The sequence below is a fragment of the Talpa europaea genome (genome assembly GCF_964194135.1).
Source record: "Talpa europaea genome assembly, chromosome: 4".
Taxonomy (NCBI): domain Eukaryota; kingdom Metazoa; phylum Chordata; class Mammalia; order Eulipotyphla; family Talpidae; genus Talpa; species Talpa europaea.
In genome coordinates, this window is record NC_140070.1 from 16,792,943 (window position 1) to 16,810,062 (window position 17,120).

The 17,120-nt window shown below is 37.1% G+C and overlaps 1 protein-coding gene across 1 annotated transcript in view; it reads right to left on the reverse strand.

Moving 5' to 3' along the window:
* The window catches only part of TLL1 (tolloid like 1), a gene marked incomplete at both ends in the record, with an annotated part of 170,903 nt that overhangs the window by 75,316 nt on the left and 78,467 nt on the right, over positions 1-17,120 (reverse strand). Inside the window, 2 exon segments of the mRNA XM_084232314.1 lie at positions 613-718; positions 14,824-15,002. Coding sequence (XP_084088440.1) covers positions 613-718; positions 14,824-15,002 — 285 coding nt within the window.

Below are 17,120 nucleotides of genomic sequence, written 5' to 3' on the forward strand. Positions count from 1 at the left end.
CATTTTTTTTTTTTTTTTTAGAGGCATGCTTTATTTACTTGTTTTACTGGTTTGTTTGTTTGTTTTTTGTTTATACATGCACTGGGTACAGTCAGAAGTGCGGGAGGGTGAGAGAATTCACCAGAGCCAGAGCGGGGAGCAGAGCAGGCAGAAGGACCGAAGTACACTGCTGAGGGGAGCAGCGGGCGGCAGGAGAGGTCTGCGCGCCATGTGGGACCCTCCTCCGGTGGCCGGGGAGCTGCTGGGGATCGAACCGGCACCGCAGAGGCCGCGCGCAGCTTCGCAACCCAGCGCTCAACCGCTGCGCCACCGGGGAGGCCCAATGCTCTGCCCATTTAACATACTGTTTGGTTTGGTAATCATTTCCATCGAATTTTTTATGCTATAAGAATATTAAGTAGTTAAATAATCCATACCAAAGTTTTAATTTGAATCGATATATTTAATAGGAAACGTAAGACTATGTTGGCTAGAAATACCCATCAAGTTTTTTGTACTTTCTGGCAGCAATTGTTGAAAAGTAGTTCTAGTTCTAATGTTCAACATAGTTTTGTGAAGAGCCACACAGAGAAAAGGAATTAAAAGTCAAAAGGTATAACCTGAGACTCCAACCTTGAGAAGGTGTTCCTGGCATAGTGCATGATACTATCAAAGTCATATCTTTCTCCAAGTGAGTTCACTTCTCCAGGCTCCATCTTCAGAAAGTTGTACTCTTGACCTAAGGATCAGGCACAAACATTTCAGAGGCTTTTTTTTTTTTTTTTTTTTAAGATTTATTTTACAAGAACCAGGGTGCAGACCACATGTGTGGGAGGGTGAGAGGATTCACCAGAGACAGAGTGGGGAACAGAACAGGCAGACCAACGAAATACACTGCTGAGGGGAGCAGCAGGCAAGACAAGAGAGGTCTGCAGTGCCATGTGGGATTCTTGCCGGCTGGCCGGGATCGAACCTGCGCTGCAGAGGCTGCAGAGCTTCACAGTGCAGTGTTCAACTGCCTGTGCCACCAGGGACGCCCTCAGAGGCCTTTTAACAGTCAGTAAAGAAAACAGAAGAGTCCATTCTAGGTCTGCATCTGTTGTTGTTGTTGGGTTTTTTGGTTTTTTTGTTTGTTTGTTTGTTTGTTTGTTTTAACTAAATGTCAGATCTTGCTGGTTGAATTTACTTACCTATGTCCTAGCACACAAAAGTGTCCCGCAGGGTGGCTCTGCTGACTTCCTATTGTATGCAAAGAGTGACACTGAATTCCACTAGTAAGGGAATTTCTGCCCCAAAGGTGGATTACCAAGAGAAGATTTGGTTTTTTTTTCTTTTTTTTTTTTTTTTTTTATATTTGAGAAAATCTTTTTTTTTTTTTTTTTATAAATTTTATTGTTATATTCCCCATACAATTGCAGCCCCCCATTCTGACCCCAATCCCTCCCCTCCCGCCCCCGCCCCCCTAAAAGTGTCTCTGGTTCATAGTTTTTTGTTGATTTTGATTTTCACTTTCTTATAGTTATTCATTTTCCTGGTCCCTTATTTAAGTTTTCTAGATTCCTGCTATGAGTGAGACCATCCGGTATTTTTCTTTTTCTTTTTGGCTTATTTCGCTGAGCATGATCCCTTCCAGCGCCATCCATGTTGCAGCAAATTGCATGTGTTTATCTTTTTTGAATGCTGAGTAATATTCCATGGTATATATGTACCACATCTTCTTGATCCAGTCATCTATTTTTGGGCATTTGGGTTGTTTCCAAAGCTTAGCTATTGTAAACAGTGCTGCTATAAACATAGGGGTGCAGGTGTTCTTTGGAATTGATGTTTCTGTGTCCTTTGGGTAAATACCTAGGAGTGGAATTGCTGGGTCATATGGAAGCTCTATGTTTAGTAGGTCCAGAAATCTCCACACAGCTTTCCACAGTGGTTGGACCAGTTTGCACTCCCACCAACAGTGCAGAAGAGTTCCTTTTTCTCCACACCCTCGCCAACATTTGTTGTTGCTAGTTTTTTTAATATGTGCCATTCTCACTGGTGTAAGATGGTATCTCATGGTAGTTTTGATTTGCATTTCCCTGATGACAAGTGATGTTGAACATTTTTTCATATGCCTGTTGGCCATTTGCATTTCCTCTTCAGAGAAGTTTCTTTTTAGCTCTTCTGCCCATTTTTTGACTGGATTATTTTCTTTGTTGTTGTTGAATCTCATCAGCTCTTTGCAGATTTTTGTGATCAGTCCTTTATCATTAGTGTTGGGTGCAAAAATGTTCTCCCAGTTGGTGGGGTTTCTCTTTGTTTTTGTTATTGTCTCTTTTGCTGTGCAAAAGCTCTTTAATTTGATGTAGTCCCAGCTGTTTATCTTTGCCTTCACTATCACTGCTTTGGGTGATGTGTCTGTAAAGATGTCTTTGATGTGCAAATCACGTAGTGTTTCGCCTATATTTCCTTCTATATATTTTATGGTTTCAGGTCTTATGTCTAGTTCTTTAATCCATTTTGAGTTGATTTTTGTGTATGGTGTGAGGTGGTGGTCAAGCTTCATTCTTTTGCATGTAGCGACCCAGTTTTCCCAGCACCATTTATTGAACAAACTTTCTTTGCTCCAATGCATATTCTTTGCTCCTTTGTCAAAGATTAGTTGACCATAAATCTGTGGGTTTATTTCTGGATTTTCTATTCGATTCCATTGGTCTGTATGTCTGTTCTTGTTCCAATACCATGCAGTTTTGATGATTATGGCTTTGTAGTATAGTTTGAAGTCTGGGAGTCTGATGCCTCCATTCCCTTCTTTTTTTTTCAGGAGAGCTTTGGCTATTCGGGGTTTTTTGTGATTCCATATGAATTTCATCAATAATTGTTCTATTTCTTTGAAGAATGACATTGAAATTTTGATTGGAATAGCATTGAATCTGTATATTGCTTTTGGAAGGATGGCCATTTTAATAATGTTTACTCTTCCAATCCATGAGCAGGGGATGTCTCTCCATTTCTTTGTGTCTTCTTCTATTTCTTTTAACAGTGTTTTATAGTTTTCTTTGTATAGGTCCTTTACCTCTTTTGTTAGATTTATTCCCAAATATTTGATTTTTTTTGTTTCAATAACAAAAGGGATGGTCTTTTTGATTTCTTCTTCTTCAGATTTATTGTTTGTGTATAGGAAGGCTACTGACTTTTGCGTGTTGATTTTGTATCCTGCCACTTTACTGAACTGATTGATGAGTTGAATTAGCTTTTCTGTGGAGTTTTTGGGGTTCTCTATGTATAATATCATATCGTCTGCAAATAGTGATAGTTTGACTTCTTCTTTTCCTATTTGGATTCCTTGGATGTCTTTCTCTTGTCTTATTGCCCTGGCTAGGACTTCCAGTATTATATTGAAAAGCAATGGTGAGAGTGGACATCCTTGTCTTGTTCCAGATCTTAATGGAATTGCTTTCAGCTTTTCACCATTGAGAATGATACTGGCTGTTGGCTTGTCATAGATGGCCTTTATGATGTTGAGGTATGTTCCTTGTATCCCAAGAATTTCAAGGGCTTTTATCATGAATGGGTGTTGCACTTTGTCGAAAGCTTTCTCAGCATCTATTGATATTATCATATGGTTTTTATATTTCTTTTTGTTGATGTGTTGGATAACGTTGATTGATTTTCGGATGTTAAACCATCCTTGTGCCCCTGGAATGAATCCAACTTGGTCGTGGTGAATTATCTTATGGATACATTGTTGGATTCTGATAGCTAAAATTTTATTGAGGATTTTTGCATCAGTGTTCATTAGGGAGATTGGCCTGTAGTTTTCCTTTTTTGTGTTGTCCTTGTTCGGTTTTGGTATTAGTGTAATGTTGGCTTCATAAAACGTGTTTGGTATTGTCCCTTCCTTCTCAATTTTTTGGAAGAGTTTGTGAAGGATAGGCACTAATTCGTCTCTGAATGTTTGGTAGAATTCATTTGTAAATCCATCAGGTCCTGGGCTTTTGTTTTTGGGGAGGTTTTTGATTACCATTTCAATTTCGCTAATTGTAATTGGTCTGTTTAGGTGTTCTATTTCTTCTTTATCTAGCTTTGGGTGATTGTAGAGTTGTAGGAATTTGTCCATCTCCTCTAGATTGTTAAACTTGTTTCCATATAACTGTTCATAGTAGTTACTGATTATTCTTTTGATTTCTGCTGTGTCCGTTGTGATTTCTCCTCTTTCATTGATGATCCTGTTTATTTGTGCTTTCTCCCTTTTTTCCTTTGTGAGCCTGGCTAGGGGTTTGTCTATTTTATTGATTTTTTCAAAGAACCAGCTCTTGGTTTCATTGATCTTTTGGATTGTTTTTTTAGTTTCAATTTCATTTATTTCTGCTTTGGTTTTTATTATTTCTTTTCTTCTACTGGTTTTGGGGTTTTTTTGTTGTTCTTTTTCTAGATCTTTGAGCTTCGAGATTAGGTTGTTTCTTTGCGTTCTTTCTTGTTTCTTGATGTGAGCTTCTATTGCTATATATTTTCCTCTTATTACTGCTTTTGCTGCATCCCATACATTTAGGATATTGGTGTCCTCCTTGTCGTTCAATTCAAAAATTTTTTTAATTTCTTCTTTGATCTCCTCATTAGTCCAATGGTCTTCCAGTAGTGTGGTTTTTAATCTCCATGAGGTAGGAAAGTTCCTTGCCTTCTTTTTATGGTTTATTTCTAGTTTGATGCCTTCATGGTCAGAAAAGATGGTTGATATGATTTCAATCTTGGTGTATCTGTTGATGTTTGTCTTGTGCCCCAGTATGTGATCGATCCTGGAGAATGATCCGTGTGCGCTTGAGAAAAATGTGTACTCCGATTTTTTGGGGTTTAGTGTTCTATAGATGTCTGTTAAGCCCAATTGCTCTAGGTCTTTATTTAGAGCTTTGGTTTCTTTACTTATTTTTTGTCTTGTTGATCTATCCATTGTTGATAGTGGTGTGTTGAAGTCTCCCACTACGTATGTGTTTTCTCTGATGTCTGTTTTCAGAGAGGACAACAGTTGTCTGATATATTTTGGTGCTCCTTCGTTTGGTGAGTATATGTTAATTAGTGTTATTTCTTCTTGAAGTATTGTCCCCTTGATCATAATGTAGTGACCATTGGGGTCTCTTTTTATCTTTTTGAGTTTGAAATCTGTTTTATCTGATATAAGTATAGCTGTTCCTGCTTTCTTTTTTGGTCCATTTGCTTGTAGGATTGTTTTCCATCCTTTAACTTTGAGCCTATTTTTATCTTTTGTAGCTAAATGTGTTTCCTGGAGACAGCAAAAGGTTGGGTTTTGTTTCTTAATCCAGGCTGCAACTCTGTGTCTTTTTATTGAAGAGTTTAGTCCATTTACATTTAGAGTTAATATTGATATGTTAACATCTGTATTTGCCATTGTGTTTGTCTTTCCTTTGATTTTATTTATTTATTCTTTTAATAACTTTTTTTTTTTTTTGGGCCTTCTTTCATTGTTATTCGTCGCTCTGAGGTTCTGGCTTTAGGACTCCTTGTAGTATTTTTTGGAGTGGGGGTTTAGTTGCCATGAAATTCCGGAGTTTCTGTTTGTCTGGGAAGGTCCATATTCTTTCTTCAAAGAGGAAGGAGAGCTTTGCGGGATAGAGTATTCTTGGTTGGCATCTGTTTTCTTGGAGTCTGTTGACTATGTCCCTCCACTCTCTCCTTGCCCGTAGTGTTTCTTCGGAGAAGTCTGATGTCAGCCTGATTGGTTTTCCTTTGAATGTTATCTGTTTCTTCCCTCTTGCCAGCTTCATTATTTTTTCCTTGTCCTGGATTCTTGGGAGCTTTACTATTATGTGTCTTGCTGTATTTTTCCTTTCGTCGTGGAAGTTTGGTGTTCTTCTTGCTTCTTGTATATCAATTTTCAGCTCCTTCTTCACATTTGGGAAGTTCTCTTCAATTATCTCTTTGAATATTTTCTCTGTTCCTACATCTCTCTCCTCTCCTTCTGGTATTCCTATAACTCTTATATTTCCTTTCCTCATGGAGTCAGATAGTTCCCTAAGTCTTTCTTCATTCTTTTTCCTTCGTACTTCTCTTTCCTTTTCTGTTTTGGTTCTTTTTATTTCTGTGTCTTCAAGATTACTTATTCGTTCTTCCATTTCATCTATTCTGCTTTCATTGCTTTTCCCAGAATTCTTTAGTTCTTCCATTAATTCTTTGATCTCCTGCATTTCTTTTACTTCCCTCTTTAGGGACTCAATTTCTTTCTTCTGACCATTGTTTTCCCTCTCTAGGGACTCAATTGCATTCTTCTGATCGTTGATTATTTTTCCCTTATCATTGTTTTCCTTTATGACTTCTGTCAGTTTTTTAATCACAGCAATTTTAAATTCTCTTTCTGGAAGGCTCAGAAATTCTTCCAAGTTATTGTTGTTGCAATCTGGGGGCTGGCTTTCTTTTTGTGGTGTGCTTTTTCTCTGGAGAGTTGCTAGGTTGCGTGTGGTTCTTCTCCTCCCTACTGTCTGTTTTCTAATTTGCCGTATGCGTTGGGACACTGTGTTGTTGGGACTTGCCGGCATCTTGGGTGGGCTTCTCTGTTCCCCTCTGGTTCTTCCAGGAGTCATCTGTCAGTTTCAAGCAGCCTTTACTGGAGAAAGGTCCCTGTTCTAAAATGCCGATGTGGGGACACACTCCCCTGTGCGCCTGGTCTGCCCCGGCGGTGGGTTCCTGCTCCCCTCTGGGCTTGGATTGCAGGCCAGAGGGGGTCTGGCGTGGGCGAACTTCCCCCGCTCACCTCTGGCTCCTGAGGAAGCCTTCTGCAGGTAGTCTTTACTGTAGAAATGTCCCTGTTCTAAAATGGTGATGTGGGACACACTCCCTGCGCTTCTGGTCTCAGGCACACTATTCTGCGCGCCTGGTCTGCCCCGGCTGTGGGTGCTCGCTCTCCCTGTGGGCTCAGACTACTTGTTCAGAAGGGGCCCGGTGTGGGCTAACTCCCCAGCTGGCCACTAGCTCCTTCAGTAGCCTGTGCTGGGGTCAAGTCGCTAGGTGGCACCAGAGATCTCTCCTAGAGCCCTTGGGGAGCTGATTTTCCACCCCGTGGGACAGGGAGCAGAGCGGGGATGGTAGGGTACACCTCAACGGCTTTGGGGTGCTGTGTCTGCCTTGTGCCCCACCGTCGTGGGGAACCCACGCCCCTAATTTCGTGCCCCGGGTCTCAGTTCCAAAGCCCTCAGTTCCAGGACGCGGGCTGTAGCCCAGATCAGTGGCGCGGGAGTGGCGCCTTTTGAATCCCGCTCCCCTGCCTGGGCGCCTTGTTCCTGCTCACTCAGGGAGGGCCTCCGCCCGGGTCTCAGTTCCAAAGCCCTCAGTTCCAGGATGCGGGCTGTAGCCCAGATCAGTGGCGCGGGAGTGGCGCCTTTTGAATCCCGCTCCCCTGCCTGGGCGCCTTGTTCCTGCTCGCTCAGGGAGGGCCTCCGCCGTCTCCCCGCAAGCCTAGGTCGCAGGCGCAGGGCCCTGGGCAGCTGCAATCCGAGCGCCGCTTTCGCGCAAGCTTACCGGGCGGCCGGGGCTGTGTGCTGGTGCTGGTCTCCTCCTGGTGGGCGGGGCTCTCTTTAATGGCGCCTGGAGCTCACCTCCGCGGCGGATCCTGCAGGGTTCGCCTCAGCTCCCGTTCACGGGGTGTGGTGGCTGAAATAGTTCCTTTCCACTCACAGTCCCACTTGCTGCATCCGTTTTTCTTGTTGGGCGTTTTGGTTTGTTGTTTCCCTCGTCTCTGCAGGTCGGAGAGTGCCGCCTCTGTGGGCGGGGGAGGGGAGCAGGGTTCTGCGCTTCCCTCCCTTCTCGTCCTCTTTTATGGCCACTTTCTTCTTCGGGCAGTTTGCTGGAGTCGTCCGTTTATCTTCCGTGTCCCAGTTCTCACTGGGACCTGCCGCTTTTCCTCCCTATTAACTTTTTTTAATGGGAGATCTTACTCGCAGCGTCTCCTCGCCGCCATGTTGCTCCGCCCTCTTCGGTTTTTTTTCTTGTATACTCTTACCTTCTCATAATACTTCCTTTCTTGTTTTTTTGTTTTATAAATCACAATTTCTTTATTGTGCAATTCTTACTGTAGTTTCCTAATACAATCTGCATATAGTTTCAGAAGACTATTGATATTTGGTATTTGATATTTTTCTTAATTTCTCAAATATCTTTCAAGTTGGCCTTTTAAGCATGGCACAGAGATGCAAATACCTAATTCCTATTTTCTTCGTGCTTATTTTCTTAAAGTATTGTGCTATTTATTTATCTGAGCTGTGCTATTTTTTAATTTTATAAATTTTTAATTTTCATTTTATATATTTTTACATCATTTTTCATTTTTCCACAACGTATGCATTTTCATCTTGGTTATAGTGCCCATACAATTCCCACCCCCCTTGTTCTGATCCTACTCCCTCCTCCCCAGTGTATACCCCAGTGTATCTCTGGTTTATAGTTGCTTGTTGATTTTGATTTTTACTTTATTATAATTAGTCACTACATGCAAAAGAATGAAGCTTGACTACTACCTCACACCATGCACAAAAACCAACTCAAAATGGATTAAAGAACTAGACATAAGACTTGAAACCATAAAATATAGAGAAGGAAATATAGGCAAAACACTACATGACATATACCTCAGTAACTTCTTTAAAGACTCATAATATTTCTTGCACAGTGGGTTGAGCATAGCGGGTTGAGTGCAGCGCTATGAAGCTGTCCTCAGCCTCTGCAGCATGGGTTCGATTCCTGGCTGGTCAGGGATAAACCCACATGGTGCAGCAGACCTCTCCTGTCTTGCCTGCTGCTCCCCTCAGCAGTGTATTTCAGTCAGTCTGCAGGTTCTGTTCCCCACTCTGTCTCTGGTGAATCCTTTTACACCCCATGCCTCTGGCCTGTACCCCAGCTCTTGTATAAATAAATAAAATCTTATAAATAAATAAATTGTACTGCTTTTTGTAGTACTGTGAGAATAAAATAAAAAGTGACATTTTTTCCAAGTTTTCCACCTCTCTCTTATATTACATTTGCCAAAATTGACAAAAAATTATCTTCCTATTTGCTTTAGAGCTTTCCTATGAAACACTGGGAGAAATACAAAACAATATTTGGATGTTTACACAACAGAGCAGACTTTATGCCCTTTGTCACCAAAGACAAACCAACAGCACAAAATTTCATTCAAAACTGAAACAAGATTTTCTTTGATAAAAAGGAATTTCTACTTGGAGGCTTTTTTGATCCAGAAGAATATGCTTTAGAACTTATTTTTAACTTTTTCACAGTGTAATTTTTACATCTGGATGTCTTCATTTTAATAGATTTTTCAACTGCCTGTTTGTATCTGTATGGTAATATTATTTCTTAAGAATTTCTTTAAGATTCCTCTCTTATGTTGTTGAAAATAACAAAAGAGTTAAATATACAGATCTACACCAAGGGTTCCAGAAATAGAGAACTTCCTCATAGAGTCTGGGTTGCTATTATTCAGTTTTCATAATTTTATGACTCATTTTAAAAGCTCTGAACATCAAAAAATAAAGTGAGCTAGAGTTCCAAATTCAAAGTTGGAGTTCAAAATTAAATTACTACAACAAACTACATTTTATTCTAATTGCCATAATACTACTTAATATAAAATATCATATTAATCAAAAAATTTCCAAAAGGTAATAAAGAAATTGAGTGATGCCACAATCAAAATGTCAGTCAATAATACAGCAAAGTTGCAGAGTGAAAAGAATTAATTCCATCTGTATGTATCAATATAGCTCAATCTCAAAAACAAGCAAAAGAAACAAGTCCTAATCTGTCTCTCTGTCTATCTATCTATCTATCTATCTGTCTATCTATCTATCTATTTATGTTGTATGATGGACTGCATTTATACAGAGGTCAAAAAAGCAAAATTAGACAACATTCCATTTAGGAATACCCATATGTGTGAAAAACAGTATGGAAAAGTGGAGAGAGCTTGACACAAATTTTAACATAGTGTTTACTTCTGACTGATAAGGAAGACTCAATTGAAAAAATACAAACTACTATTTATTATAGTTCCATTTCTTAAAATGAGCGAGAGACCCACGAGGGTTCATTTAATGTCTCTGGAAACTACACACCAGCTGAAGTTTTTTCTGCATTATATATTACATAATAAATTTAAATGATTCCAAAAATCTAAAAGCTGTTTTAATTATCTTCTTGCTCATCATCCTATTTTTTTAAAAAATGCTGCATACAAATGCCCTTTTTTTTTAACTGTAAGAAAACAATGATATTAGCTTCTTATAAAAAATACAGTTCTAAATGAACAGACCATATGGTAAATAGGTACTGCACAGGCCACTAGTGTGTCTATCTGTACTACAACCATCCTCAGAAAATACCCTTTATTAGCTTTGTTAAAGAAAGTCTTCTTCAGAAAGGATTATTAGTATGTTTTTACTAACATGCTAGCATACTAACATACTAATATACATACAGCTATATGGTAATTTTTTTTAATTATGGCCTGATTTTAAAGAAAAAATTTATAATCCACTATAACACAATATGGGAACAAAATTCTCTAATGAAAGCAAAACATTTCATTACAATTTCTGAAAGTGGGATATTGAGCAACTTCAGTAGTATATATTGATGCAAGAACTAAGCTCTTAACGTGTGTGTGTATGTCACAGTGTTTTGTGCTATTTAAAAAGAACATGGCCATGCACAGTCCAAATAAATAAAATTACATTTGTTTCAGAAAGAAGAAAAGAGAACCTGAGATACAGAGGACTAAGGGAACTCACCCTAACAATAAAAAAATAATTAGCCTATTCCTTAAAGGTATAAACTAAGATGGATTAGAGTAATCCAATCTTTATACCAATTTAGTTCCTATCACAGAATTTTTCATAGAAATGCAAAGCTGAAGTCTGTACTAAGTAGACTTTGCCCATGAATAACAGTTGATCTTAAGTTTCTGAGCTAGGGAAAGTCATAAATTTGTTGATGATTAATCTCCAACAAGAACTCTTTCAAACTACAATTGCCCTGTTGTAGTGATTCCAAATACAGGAAATCTCACCCAATAATTTTTTTTTTCTATAGACTGAATGTAGAGTCAAGAGAAACATGAATAACCATAATTTGCTTAGCACTATATTAAGAATTATACACACATATTACTTTTTTCTTGTCTTTTTAGATACATATTTATGTTGAAACAGTCTTATTTTTAAGTGTAAGAATCATTCTTGAAAGTTACTTCCTTTGTTATTTTTTTGTCTGCATAGTAAAATATTTGACATAGAGAGGGAACTAAGTAACTGTAGTTAAGAGCAACTTATTATTACAATAGTTGAAATAATTTTCTTTTTTTTTTTTAAAGATTTATTTATTTATTTATACAAGCCTGGGTACAGTCAGAAGCGCGGGAGGATGAGAGGATTCACCAGAGACAGAGCAGGGAGCAGAACAGGCAGACTGACGAAATACACTGCTGAGGGGAGCAGCGGGCAGTAGGAGAGGTCCACGCGCCATGTGCGACCCTCCCCGGCTGCCAGGGATCGAACCAGCGCTGCAGAGGCTGCGGGCAGCCTCTCAGCCCAGCGCTCAACTGCTGGGCCACCAGGAGAGGCCCAGTTGAAATAATTTTCAAAAAGTATTATTTCATTTTCATTTATCTCCTAGTTATGTAAAGTATAAAATAAATCTTTATAGCTGGCTCAGGTGTTGAGTCTTCTATATTAGGAGTGCAAGTATCTCTTGCTTTTACAAAGTTTGCATTACTGCCATTTCACAATTACCCAAGACCTACTTTAGTACCTGTTTTTGCTAACTGAAAGAAATCCAAAAAGGATTTCTGCTTTAATCATAAGTGGAAATTAAAAAGAGCATTCAAAGTTAGTTTTGTAGCAGCTATTCTGGAGGAAGCAGCAAGAATAGCACCACCAAGCAGCAAGAATAGCACCACCAAGCTCCTTGCCCAAAACTACTTAATTTATTTATTTGTTTGTTTGTTTGTTTGTTTATTTATTTATTTATTTATTTATTTTTGGTGCGTAGCCTTTCTTTTTCTTTTTTTTTCTTTTTTCTTTCTTTTAACATGATGGCGCATATCAAAAAAACAAGCAATAACAAATGTTCGCAAGGATGCGGTGAAAAAGGAACTCTCCTACATTGCTGGTGGGAGTGCAAACTGGTCCAAGCATTGTGGAAAGCTGTCTGGAGGTTCCTCAGTCCACTGAAAATGGAGCTACCATACGACCCAGCACTACTAGGGATAGACCCATTACTAGGGAACTACCCAAAGGACACAAAAACAGTGATTCAAAAGAGCACCTGTACACCTATGTTTATTGCAGCACTACATATACACAATGGAATATTATTCAGCAATCAAAAAAGATAAACTCATGCCATTCCCAGCAATGTGGATGGAGCTAGAAGGAATTATGCTCAGTGAAATAAGGCAGAAGGAAAAAGAAAAATATGGGATAGTTTCACTTATAACAGGAATATAGGGAACCAAATAAGATATCAGTATAAAAAATAATAATAACAGTACAAAACACAACAAAGCAAAACCGGACAATTATAAATCAGAGACATCCTGTAGCGGAGGAGGAGGGAGAGGGATCAGAGGGAGGGAGGAGCACAGAGGACTGTGGTGACAGTAAAGAAAACATAAACAGGTTTTCCCCACTATCCAAAAATAGTGTTATATGAAATTATTTTTAGGTCAAAATGGTATACAATGAAGAAACAATTAACATTAATTTATATGAAAAGAGTTTTGAGCATTCCCAGACTTCTAAAAAGACCCTCCAAGTCATACCAAACAACACATAAAAATTAAAATGGAATTAACCTATATTAAAAGCGGAAATGATATGATATATACTCACCTGTATAAAGTAGTTTTGGATAGTGGGGAAAACCTGTTTATGTTTTCTTTACTGTTCTTAGATATTCAGCACTACATTCATTGAAATGATCTTTTCCTTGGGACATTACAGCTCACTTTTCTTTTATCTCTTAAACTAAACCTTCTTTCTTTATTAGAGGATTCTCTACAAAATGTTGCCTAAATACTGATGTTTCCCCTTTTCTATCTTTAATTTTATTTTTCTTTACCCTCCAGCTTTTCCCTAGGCATTCAACTCTACTATCAAATTTCTACCTTTAGACATACTCTGAAGACAAGACTGACCTTTCCTTTGTCTATTAAACATATTCAGGTGTACTATCCAAAGATTTCTTAAGGATATGCTAAATAAAAATTCTGTTTGTCTTTCTCTCTTTCAAAAATTTGTTGCTTTATCCATATTTCTTGTTTCACTTGATAGCACCAGCATTTATCCTGTTGCCTAAAAATAAAACTTTGAATTCACCTCTCACATGATGATACACCTCTTACAGTATTTTTGAAAGTTTATTCTGTTTTCTCTTGACCTGCTCCACCCTTAGTCACCTGTTAAATTATTTCATTTTCTAATAGATTTCCCTGACTTCAGGTTCATCCTTCCATCTTCACATGCCGATTCACAGTTAATGATTCCTACAGCTGAATAAATTCTTATAAAAAAAAAATCTGAACTCGCTCTGTTTTCAATTCTTCAAATATTCCCCAGTAGCAACAGGATAAGATCTAAATTTCCTGGATTCATATAACAGATCCCTGCGATATAATCTCCCTAAGTAATTCCCAATTTAATCTCCCATTTATAGCTTCCCAAGCTGCCACAATTGACAAATAAAAATGATTCAATTTTCTGTAATTGTAAGTTTGACCATGATTTTTTTTTCAGCTTAGAAATTCCACCAATCTGTATACCTGAAATTTCAGTTCTCTCTTGACTTGCCAAGGCACGTTTGATCACACCTGCTTGACTACAGTATTCTCGACATATGACTATTGTTACTCTGCACTTAGCTTACAATTATTTGCTTATGTGCACGTACCCCACACTAAGCTTCATGTTTTTCATGATGGCATCTAATAGTGCTTTAATAGCTAACTGGCACCAAGCAGGTGACAAGCAAATAATAGATCAATGCTGTTAATTATAAAAAATTCTATGGAATTCAATGTTTTAAACCCAAACTGGACATGAATAAGCAAATAAGGATGCAGTTTACTTTCCTTACTTTCTTTTACTTTGCTTAAAATTCACATACTACTTTATAAAACAACTTCAAACGGGGTTTTCTCTTCTGGCAATTCAGGTACACTGCATAAATTTATGAAAGATAAAACAAATAAAAAAGGCTTAATATGTGGCTTTTAGCATATAAATCAACTGAGAGAAGATTAAATTTTAATTATATAATATATTTCAATTACCGCAAGCATTCTTAAGAATTTTCTTTAGGGTAGTCAAATTTAAGGGGAAATCGCAAAGAAACGATTTAGATCATCCTGGAAATGACTCACTTCACTGGAATTTTCTCCAGAAATTATCCCTGGTATTACATAGATTCCTATGGTAGAGGCACGTTTTGCAGCAAACCCTGGGACTCGTTCTAAATCCCTACAACATAAATTATAAAGCTAAGTATAGAAAATGCTCTTAAAAGAAAACATAACAATATTAATTTATGATTCAATAGCCTACACCCATTCTTGGAAGGCACAGATGTTTGAAAACAAAACAGTTCTATCTTAAGGGAAAAATGTAAACCGAAAAACAGCATAAGACATTTGGTCTATAGAAAGAAAATTTAAGATATTACACGATCACGGGTATGTTTTAGTCAACAGAATGTTGATTCTACATATTAAAAAAACCAGTTGATATATTAAGAAGTTAGATGATAAACATATAAACAACGAAAAGATACTCAGTCAGCTTAAACCCCACACATTCTGAAGCCTCTCACCTGGCTGGATGTTTTCTCTTATGATGGTTACGTGATTATCTCGATCTGGTCGAGTGTGTTCATGCCAAAAGCCTATCACATGGCCTAATTCATGAACAACAATTCCAAATTTATCACAGTTCTTGCCAATAGAGATCGCCTGAGGTCCATTTCCTCGTCGACCTACATAGGAGCAGCATCTGGAATAAAGTAGAAAGTGGGGTGGTGGTGGAAAGAGTGATGCCAGATGAATTAAAATATGGTGAAACTTTTGTAAAGAATTGTGATAACTACAGCACCCAACAGACTCAGATGCAGAACAGCTTTCACTATTAAGTATGACAAATTTCTAGTAACTTGATAATTTCTGTACAATAAAACTCTACAGATAAGTTGTAGTGCTTTTGTACTGATTGATTGGAATATATTGAAATACATTCCAATCCATCCGTACAAAAGCATATCTTAAATCAGTTTTAGGAGTATCCAGAAGATAAATCAGAAAATAAAATACTTGTGACAATGTTCAATGTGCTATTAGAGGTACAGTAAAACTCAAGACAGTGACTCACATTTATTTTTAGCATAGTTTTATTATTAAATTATTTTTTATTGAGGTGGTTTTAGGGGAACAGATTGATAGCTCTTTAAAGGTATGTTACCACACCACTAGTACAGTTAGCCTCACAGTCTGTATAAATTAAGTAGGCAACTACTTTGCAAGATGGACATCTGATAATAATCCATTATTTCAATAATTGTGTGTTTTTAAGTCTATTTTCCCTCTTTGAAAACAAATTTATTTATAAAAGATGTTGGTTAATTAGTACTTACTTTCCTACTCAATGGAGAAACATTTTGTAAAAGAAGATTCAAAATAAACAAAGTGAGAAATAAAATAGCTTCACAAGGCATATTATCTAACATTAACGGTTAACTGGTGGAGAAAAATCAATTAACTGTCAGAAATATGAGATTTTGTGAGATTATCAAATGCCCAGAGGTATATGTAATTGTGATATTCCATTTAACCTTCTGAAAGAATCTTTCAGACTGTCAAAATGTGAAACATTTCTATATTTTCCTACAAATTTTCAATTTATTGAGGATTGCTTACATATTCAATGTTTTTCTGTCCAAAATATGGAAGCTACATTTACTCATTTTGTACTTGAATCTGATGTACCATGATTCCCAAATATTCAAGACCAATTATTTATTGCCCTCTTTTGCTGTTTAAAGAGGTGACCCAATTAATAAGCTATTTTTAATTGTGTACTATATTCTTATTCAATTTAAAACTTACTGTAATTATGATATTATTATACCACTTAAATCAATTTTAAAGTTAGTCTTCCCAATCTGTACTCCTAAAACATAGACAGTATTGTAAACATTACCTCAAAGAAACATTTAATTTTAAAAATTAAAATAAAATTTTATTATTTCCCCACCTATTTGATATAGAATTAGGTACCCAGTAAATACTTATTGAATAAAGGTTGACTGTAGCAGCAAAAAGTGGGAAATTCAATGCATTAAATGATTCAGGTGGTTGAATATTTAATAGTTGTCCATATAAATGGAGATTGTTTTAGCTTTTATTTAAAAAAAAAAATCACAAGCGCGACAAGTTGCCATGACTTAGAAGGTAAGCTAAATCATAGGTATCAAAGCTATACAAAATGGTTAGATGTGTTTGCCTTCCACATTAGGTTTCCTGAAATCCTATTTCCAGCTAGAAATAGAACTTATAAATGCAGCAATCAGCATCACAGCCACAACCTCACAGATTCTCCATAGTCAATGAAGATTTACAATGAGTATTGGTAAGTGCTATACAGCAAATGTCACAGCTCTTGTGAGGCAGAAGACCCAAACTAAAGTCCAATAAAATTTTGCATTGAACTTGACATATATCCAGTCTAGATGGTCCTCAGAATTTTGTGTGAAACCAACTATCAAACTCTTTTGAAATTTAATTTTTGTGAGATACAAATGCAGCAGCATTAACATTAAAAATCTTCATAATTATGAAATAACAACTGCTTTAAGATCATGTCCAATAATGGCAATTGCAAATAAAATTTGATATTTATGATGTGATTAGAATGACTACCAGAACAATTATAAATTCCTATAAAAATTATTATCCTTCTTATCAACTGAAAAAATAATGTAGGATAAAGTTTGGACTAGAAAATTATAGCAAAACAAATTTTAAAACATTCAATATTACTACTGTAATAATTGTAAATATATGAATGTATGAATCCATAAGAATCTAATTTCAGGAATGCAGCTACAGATATAAGTGT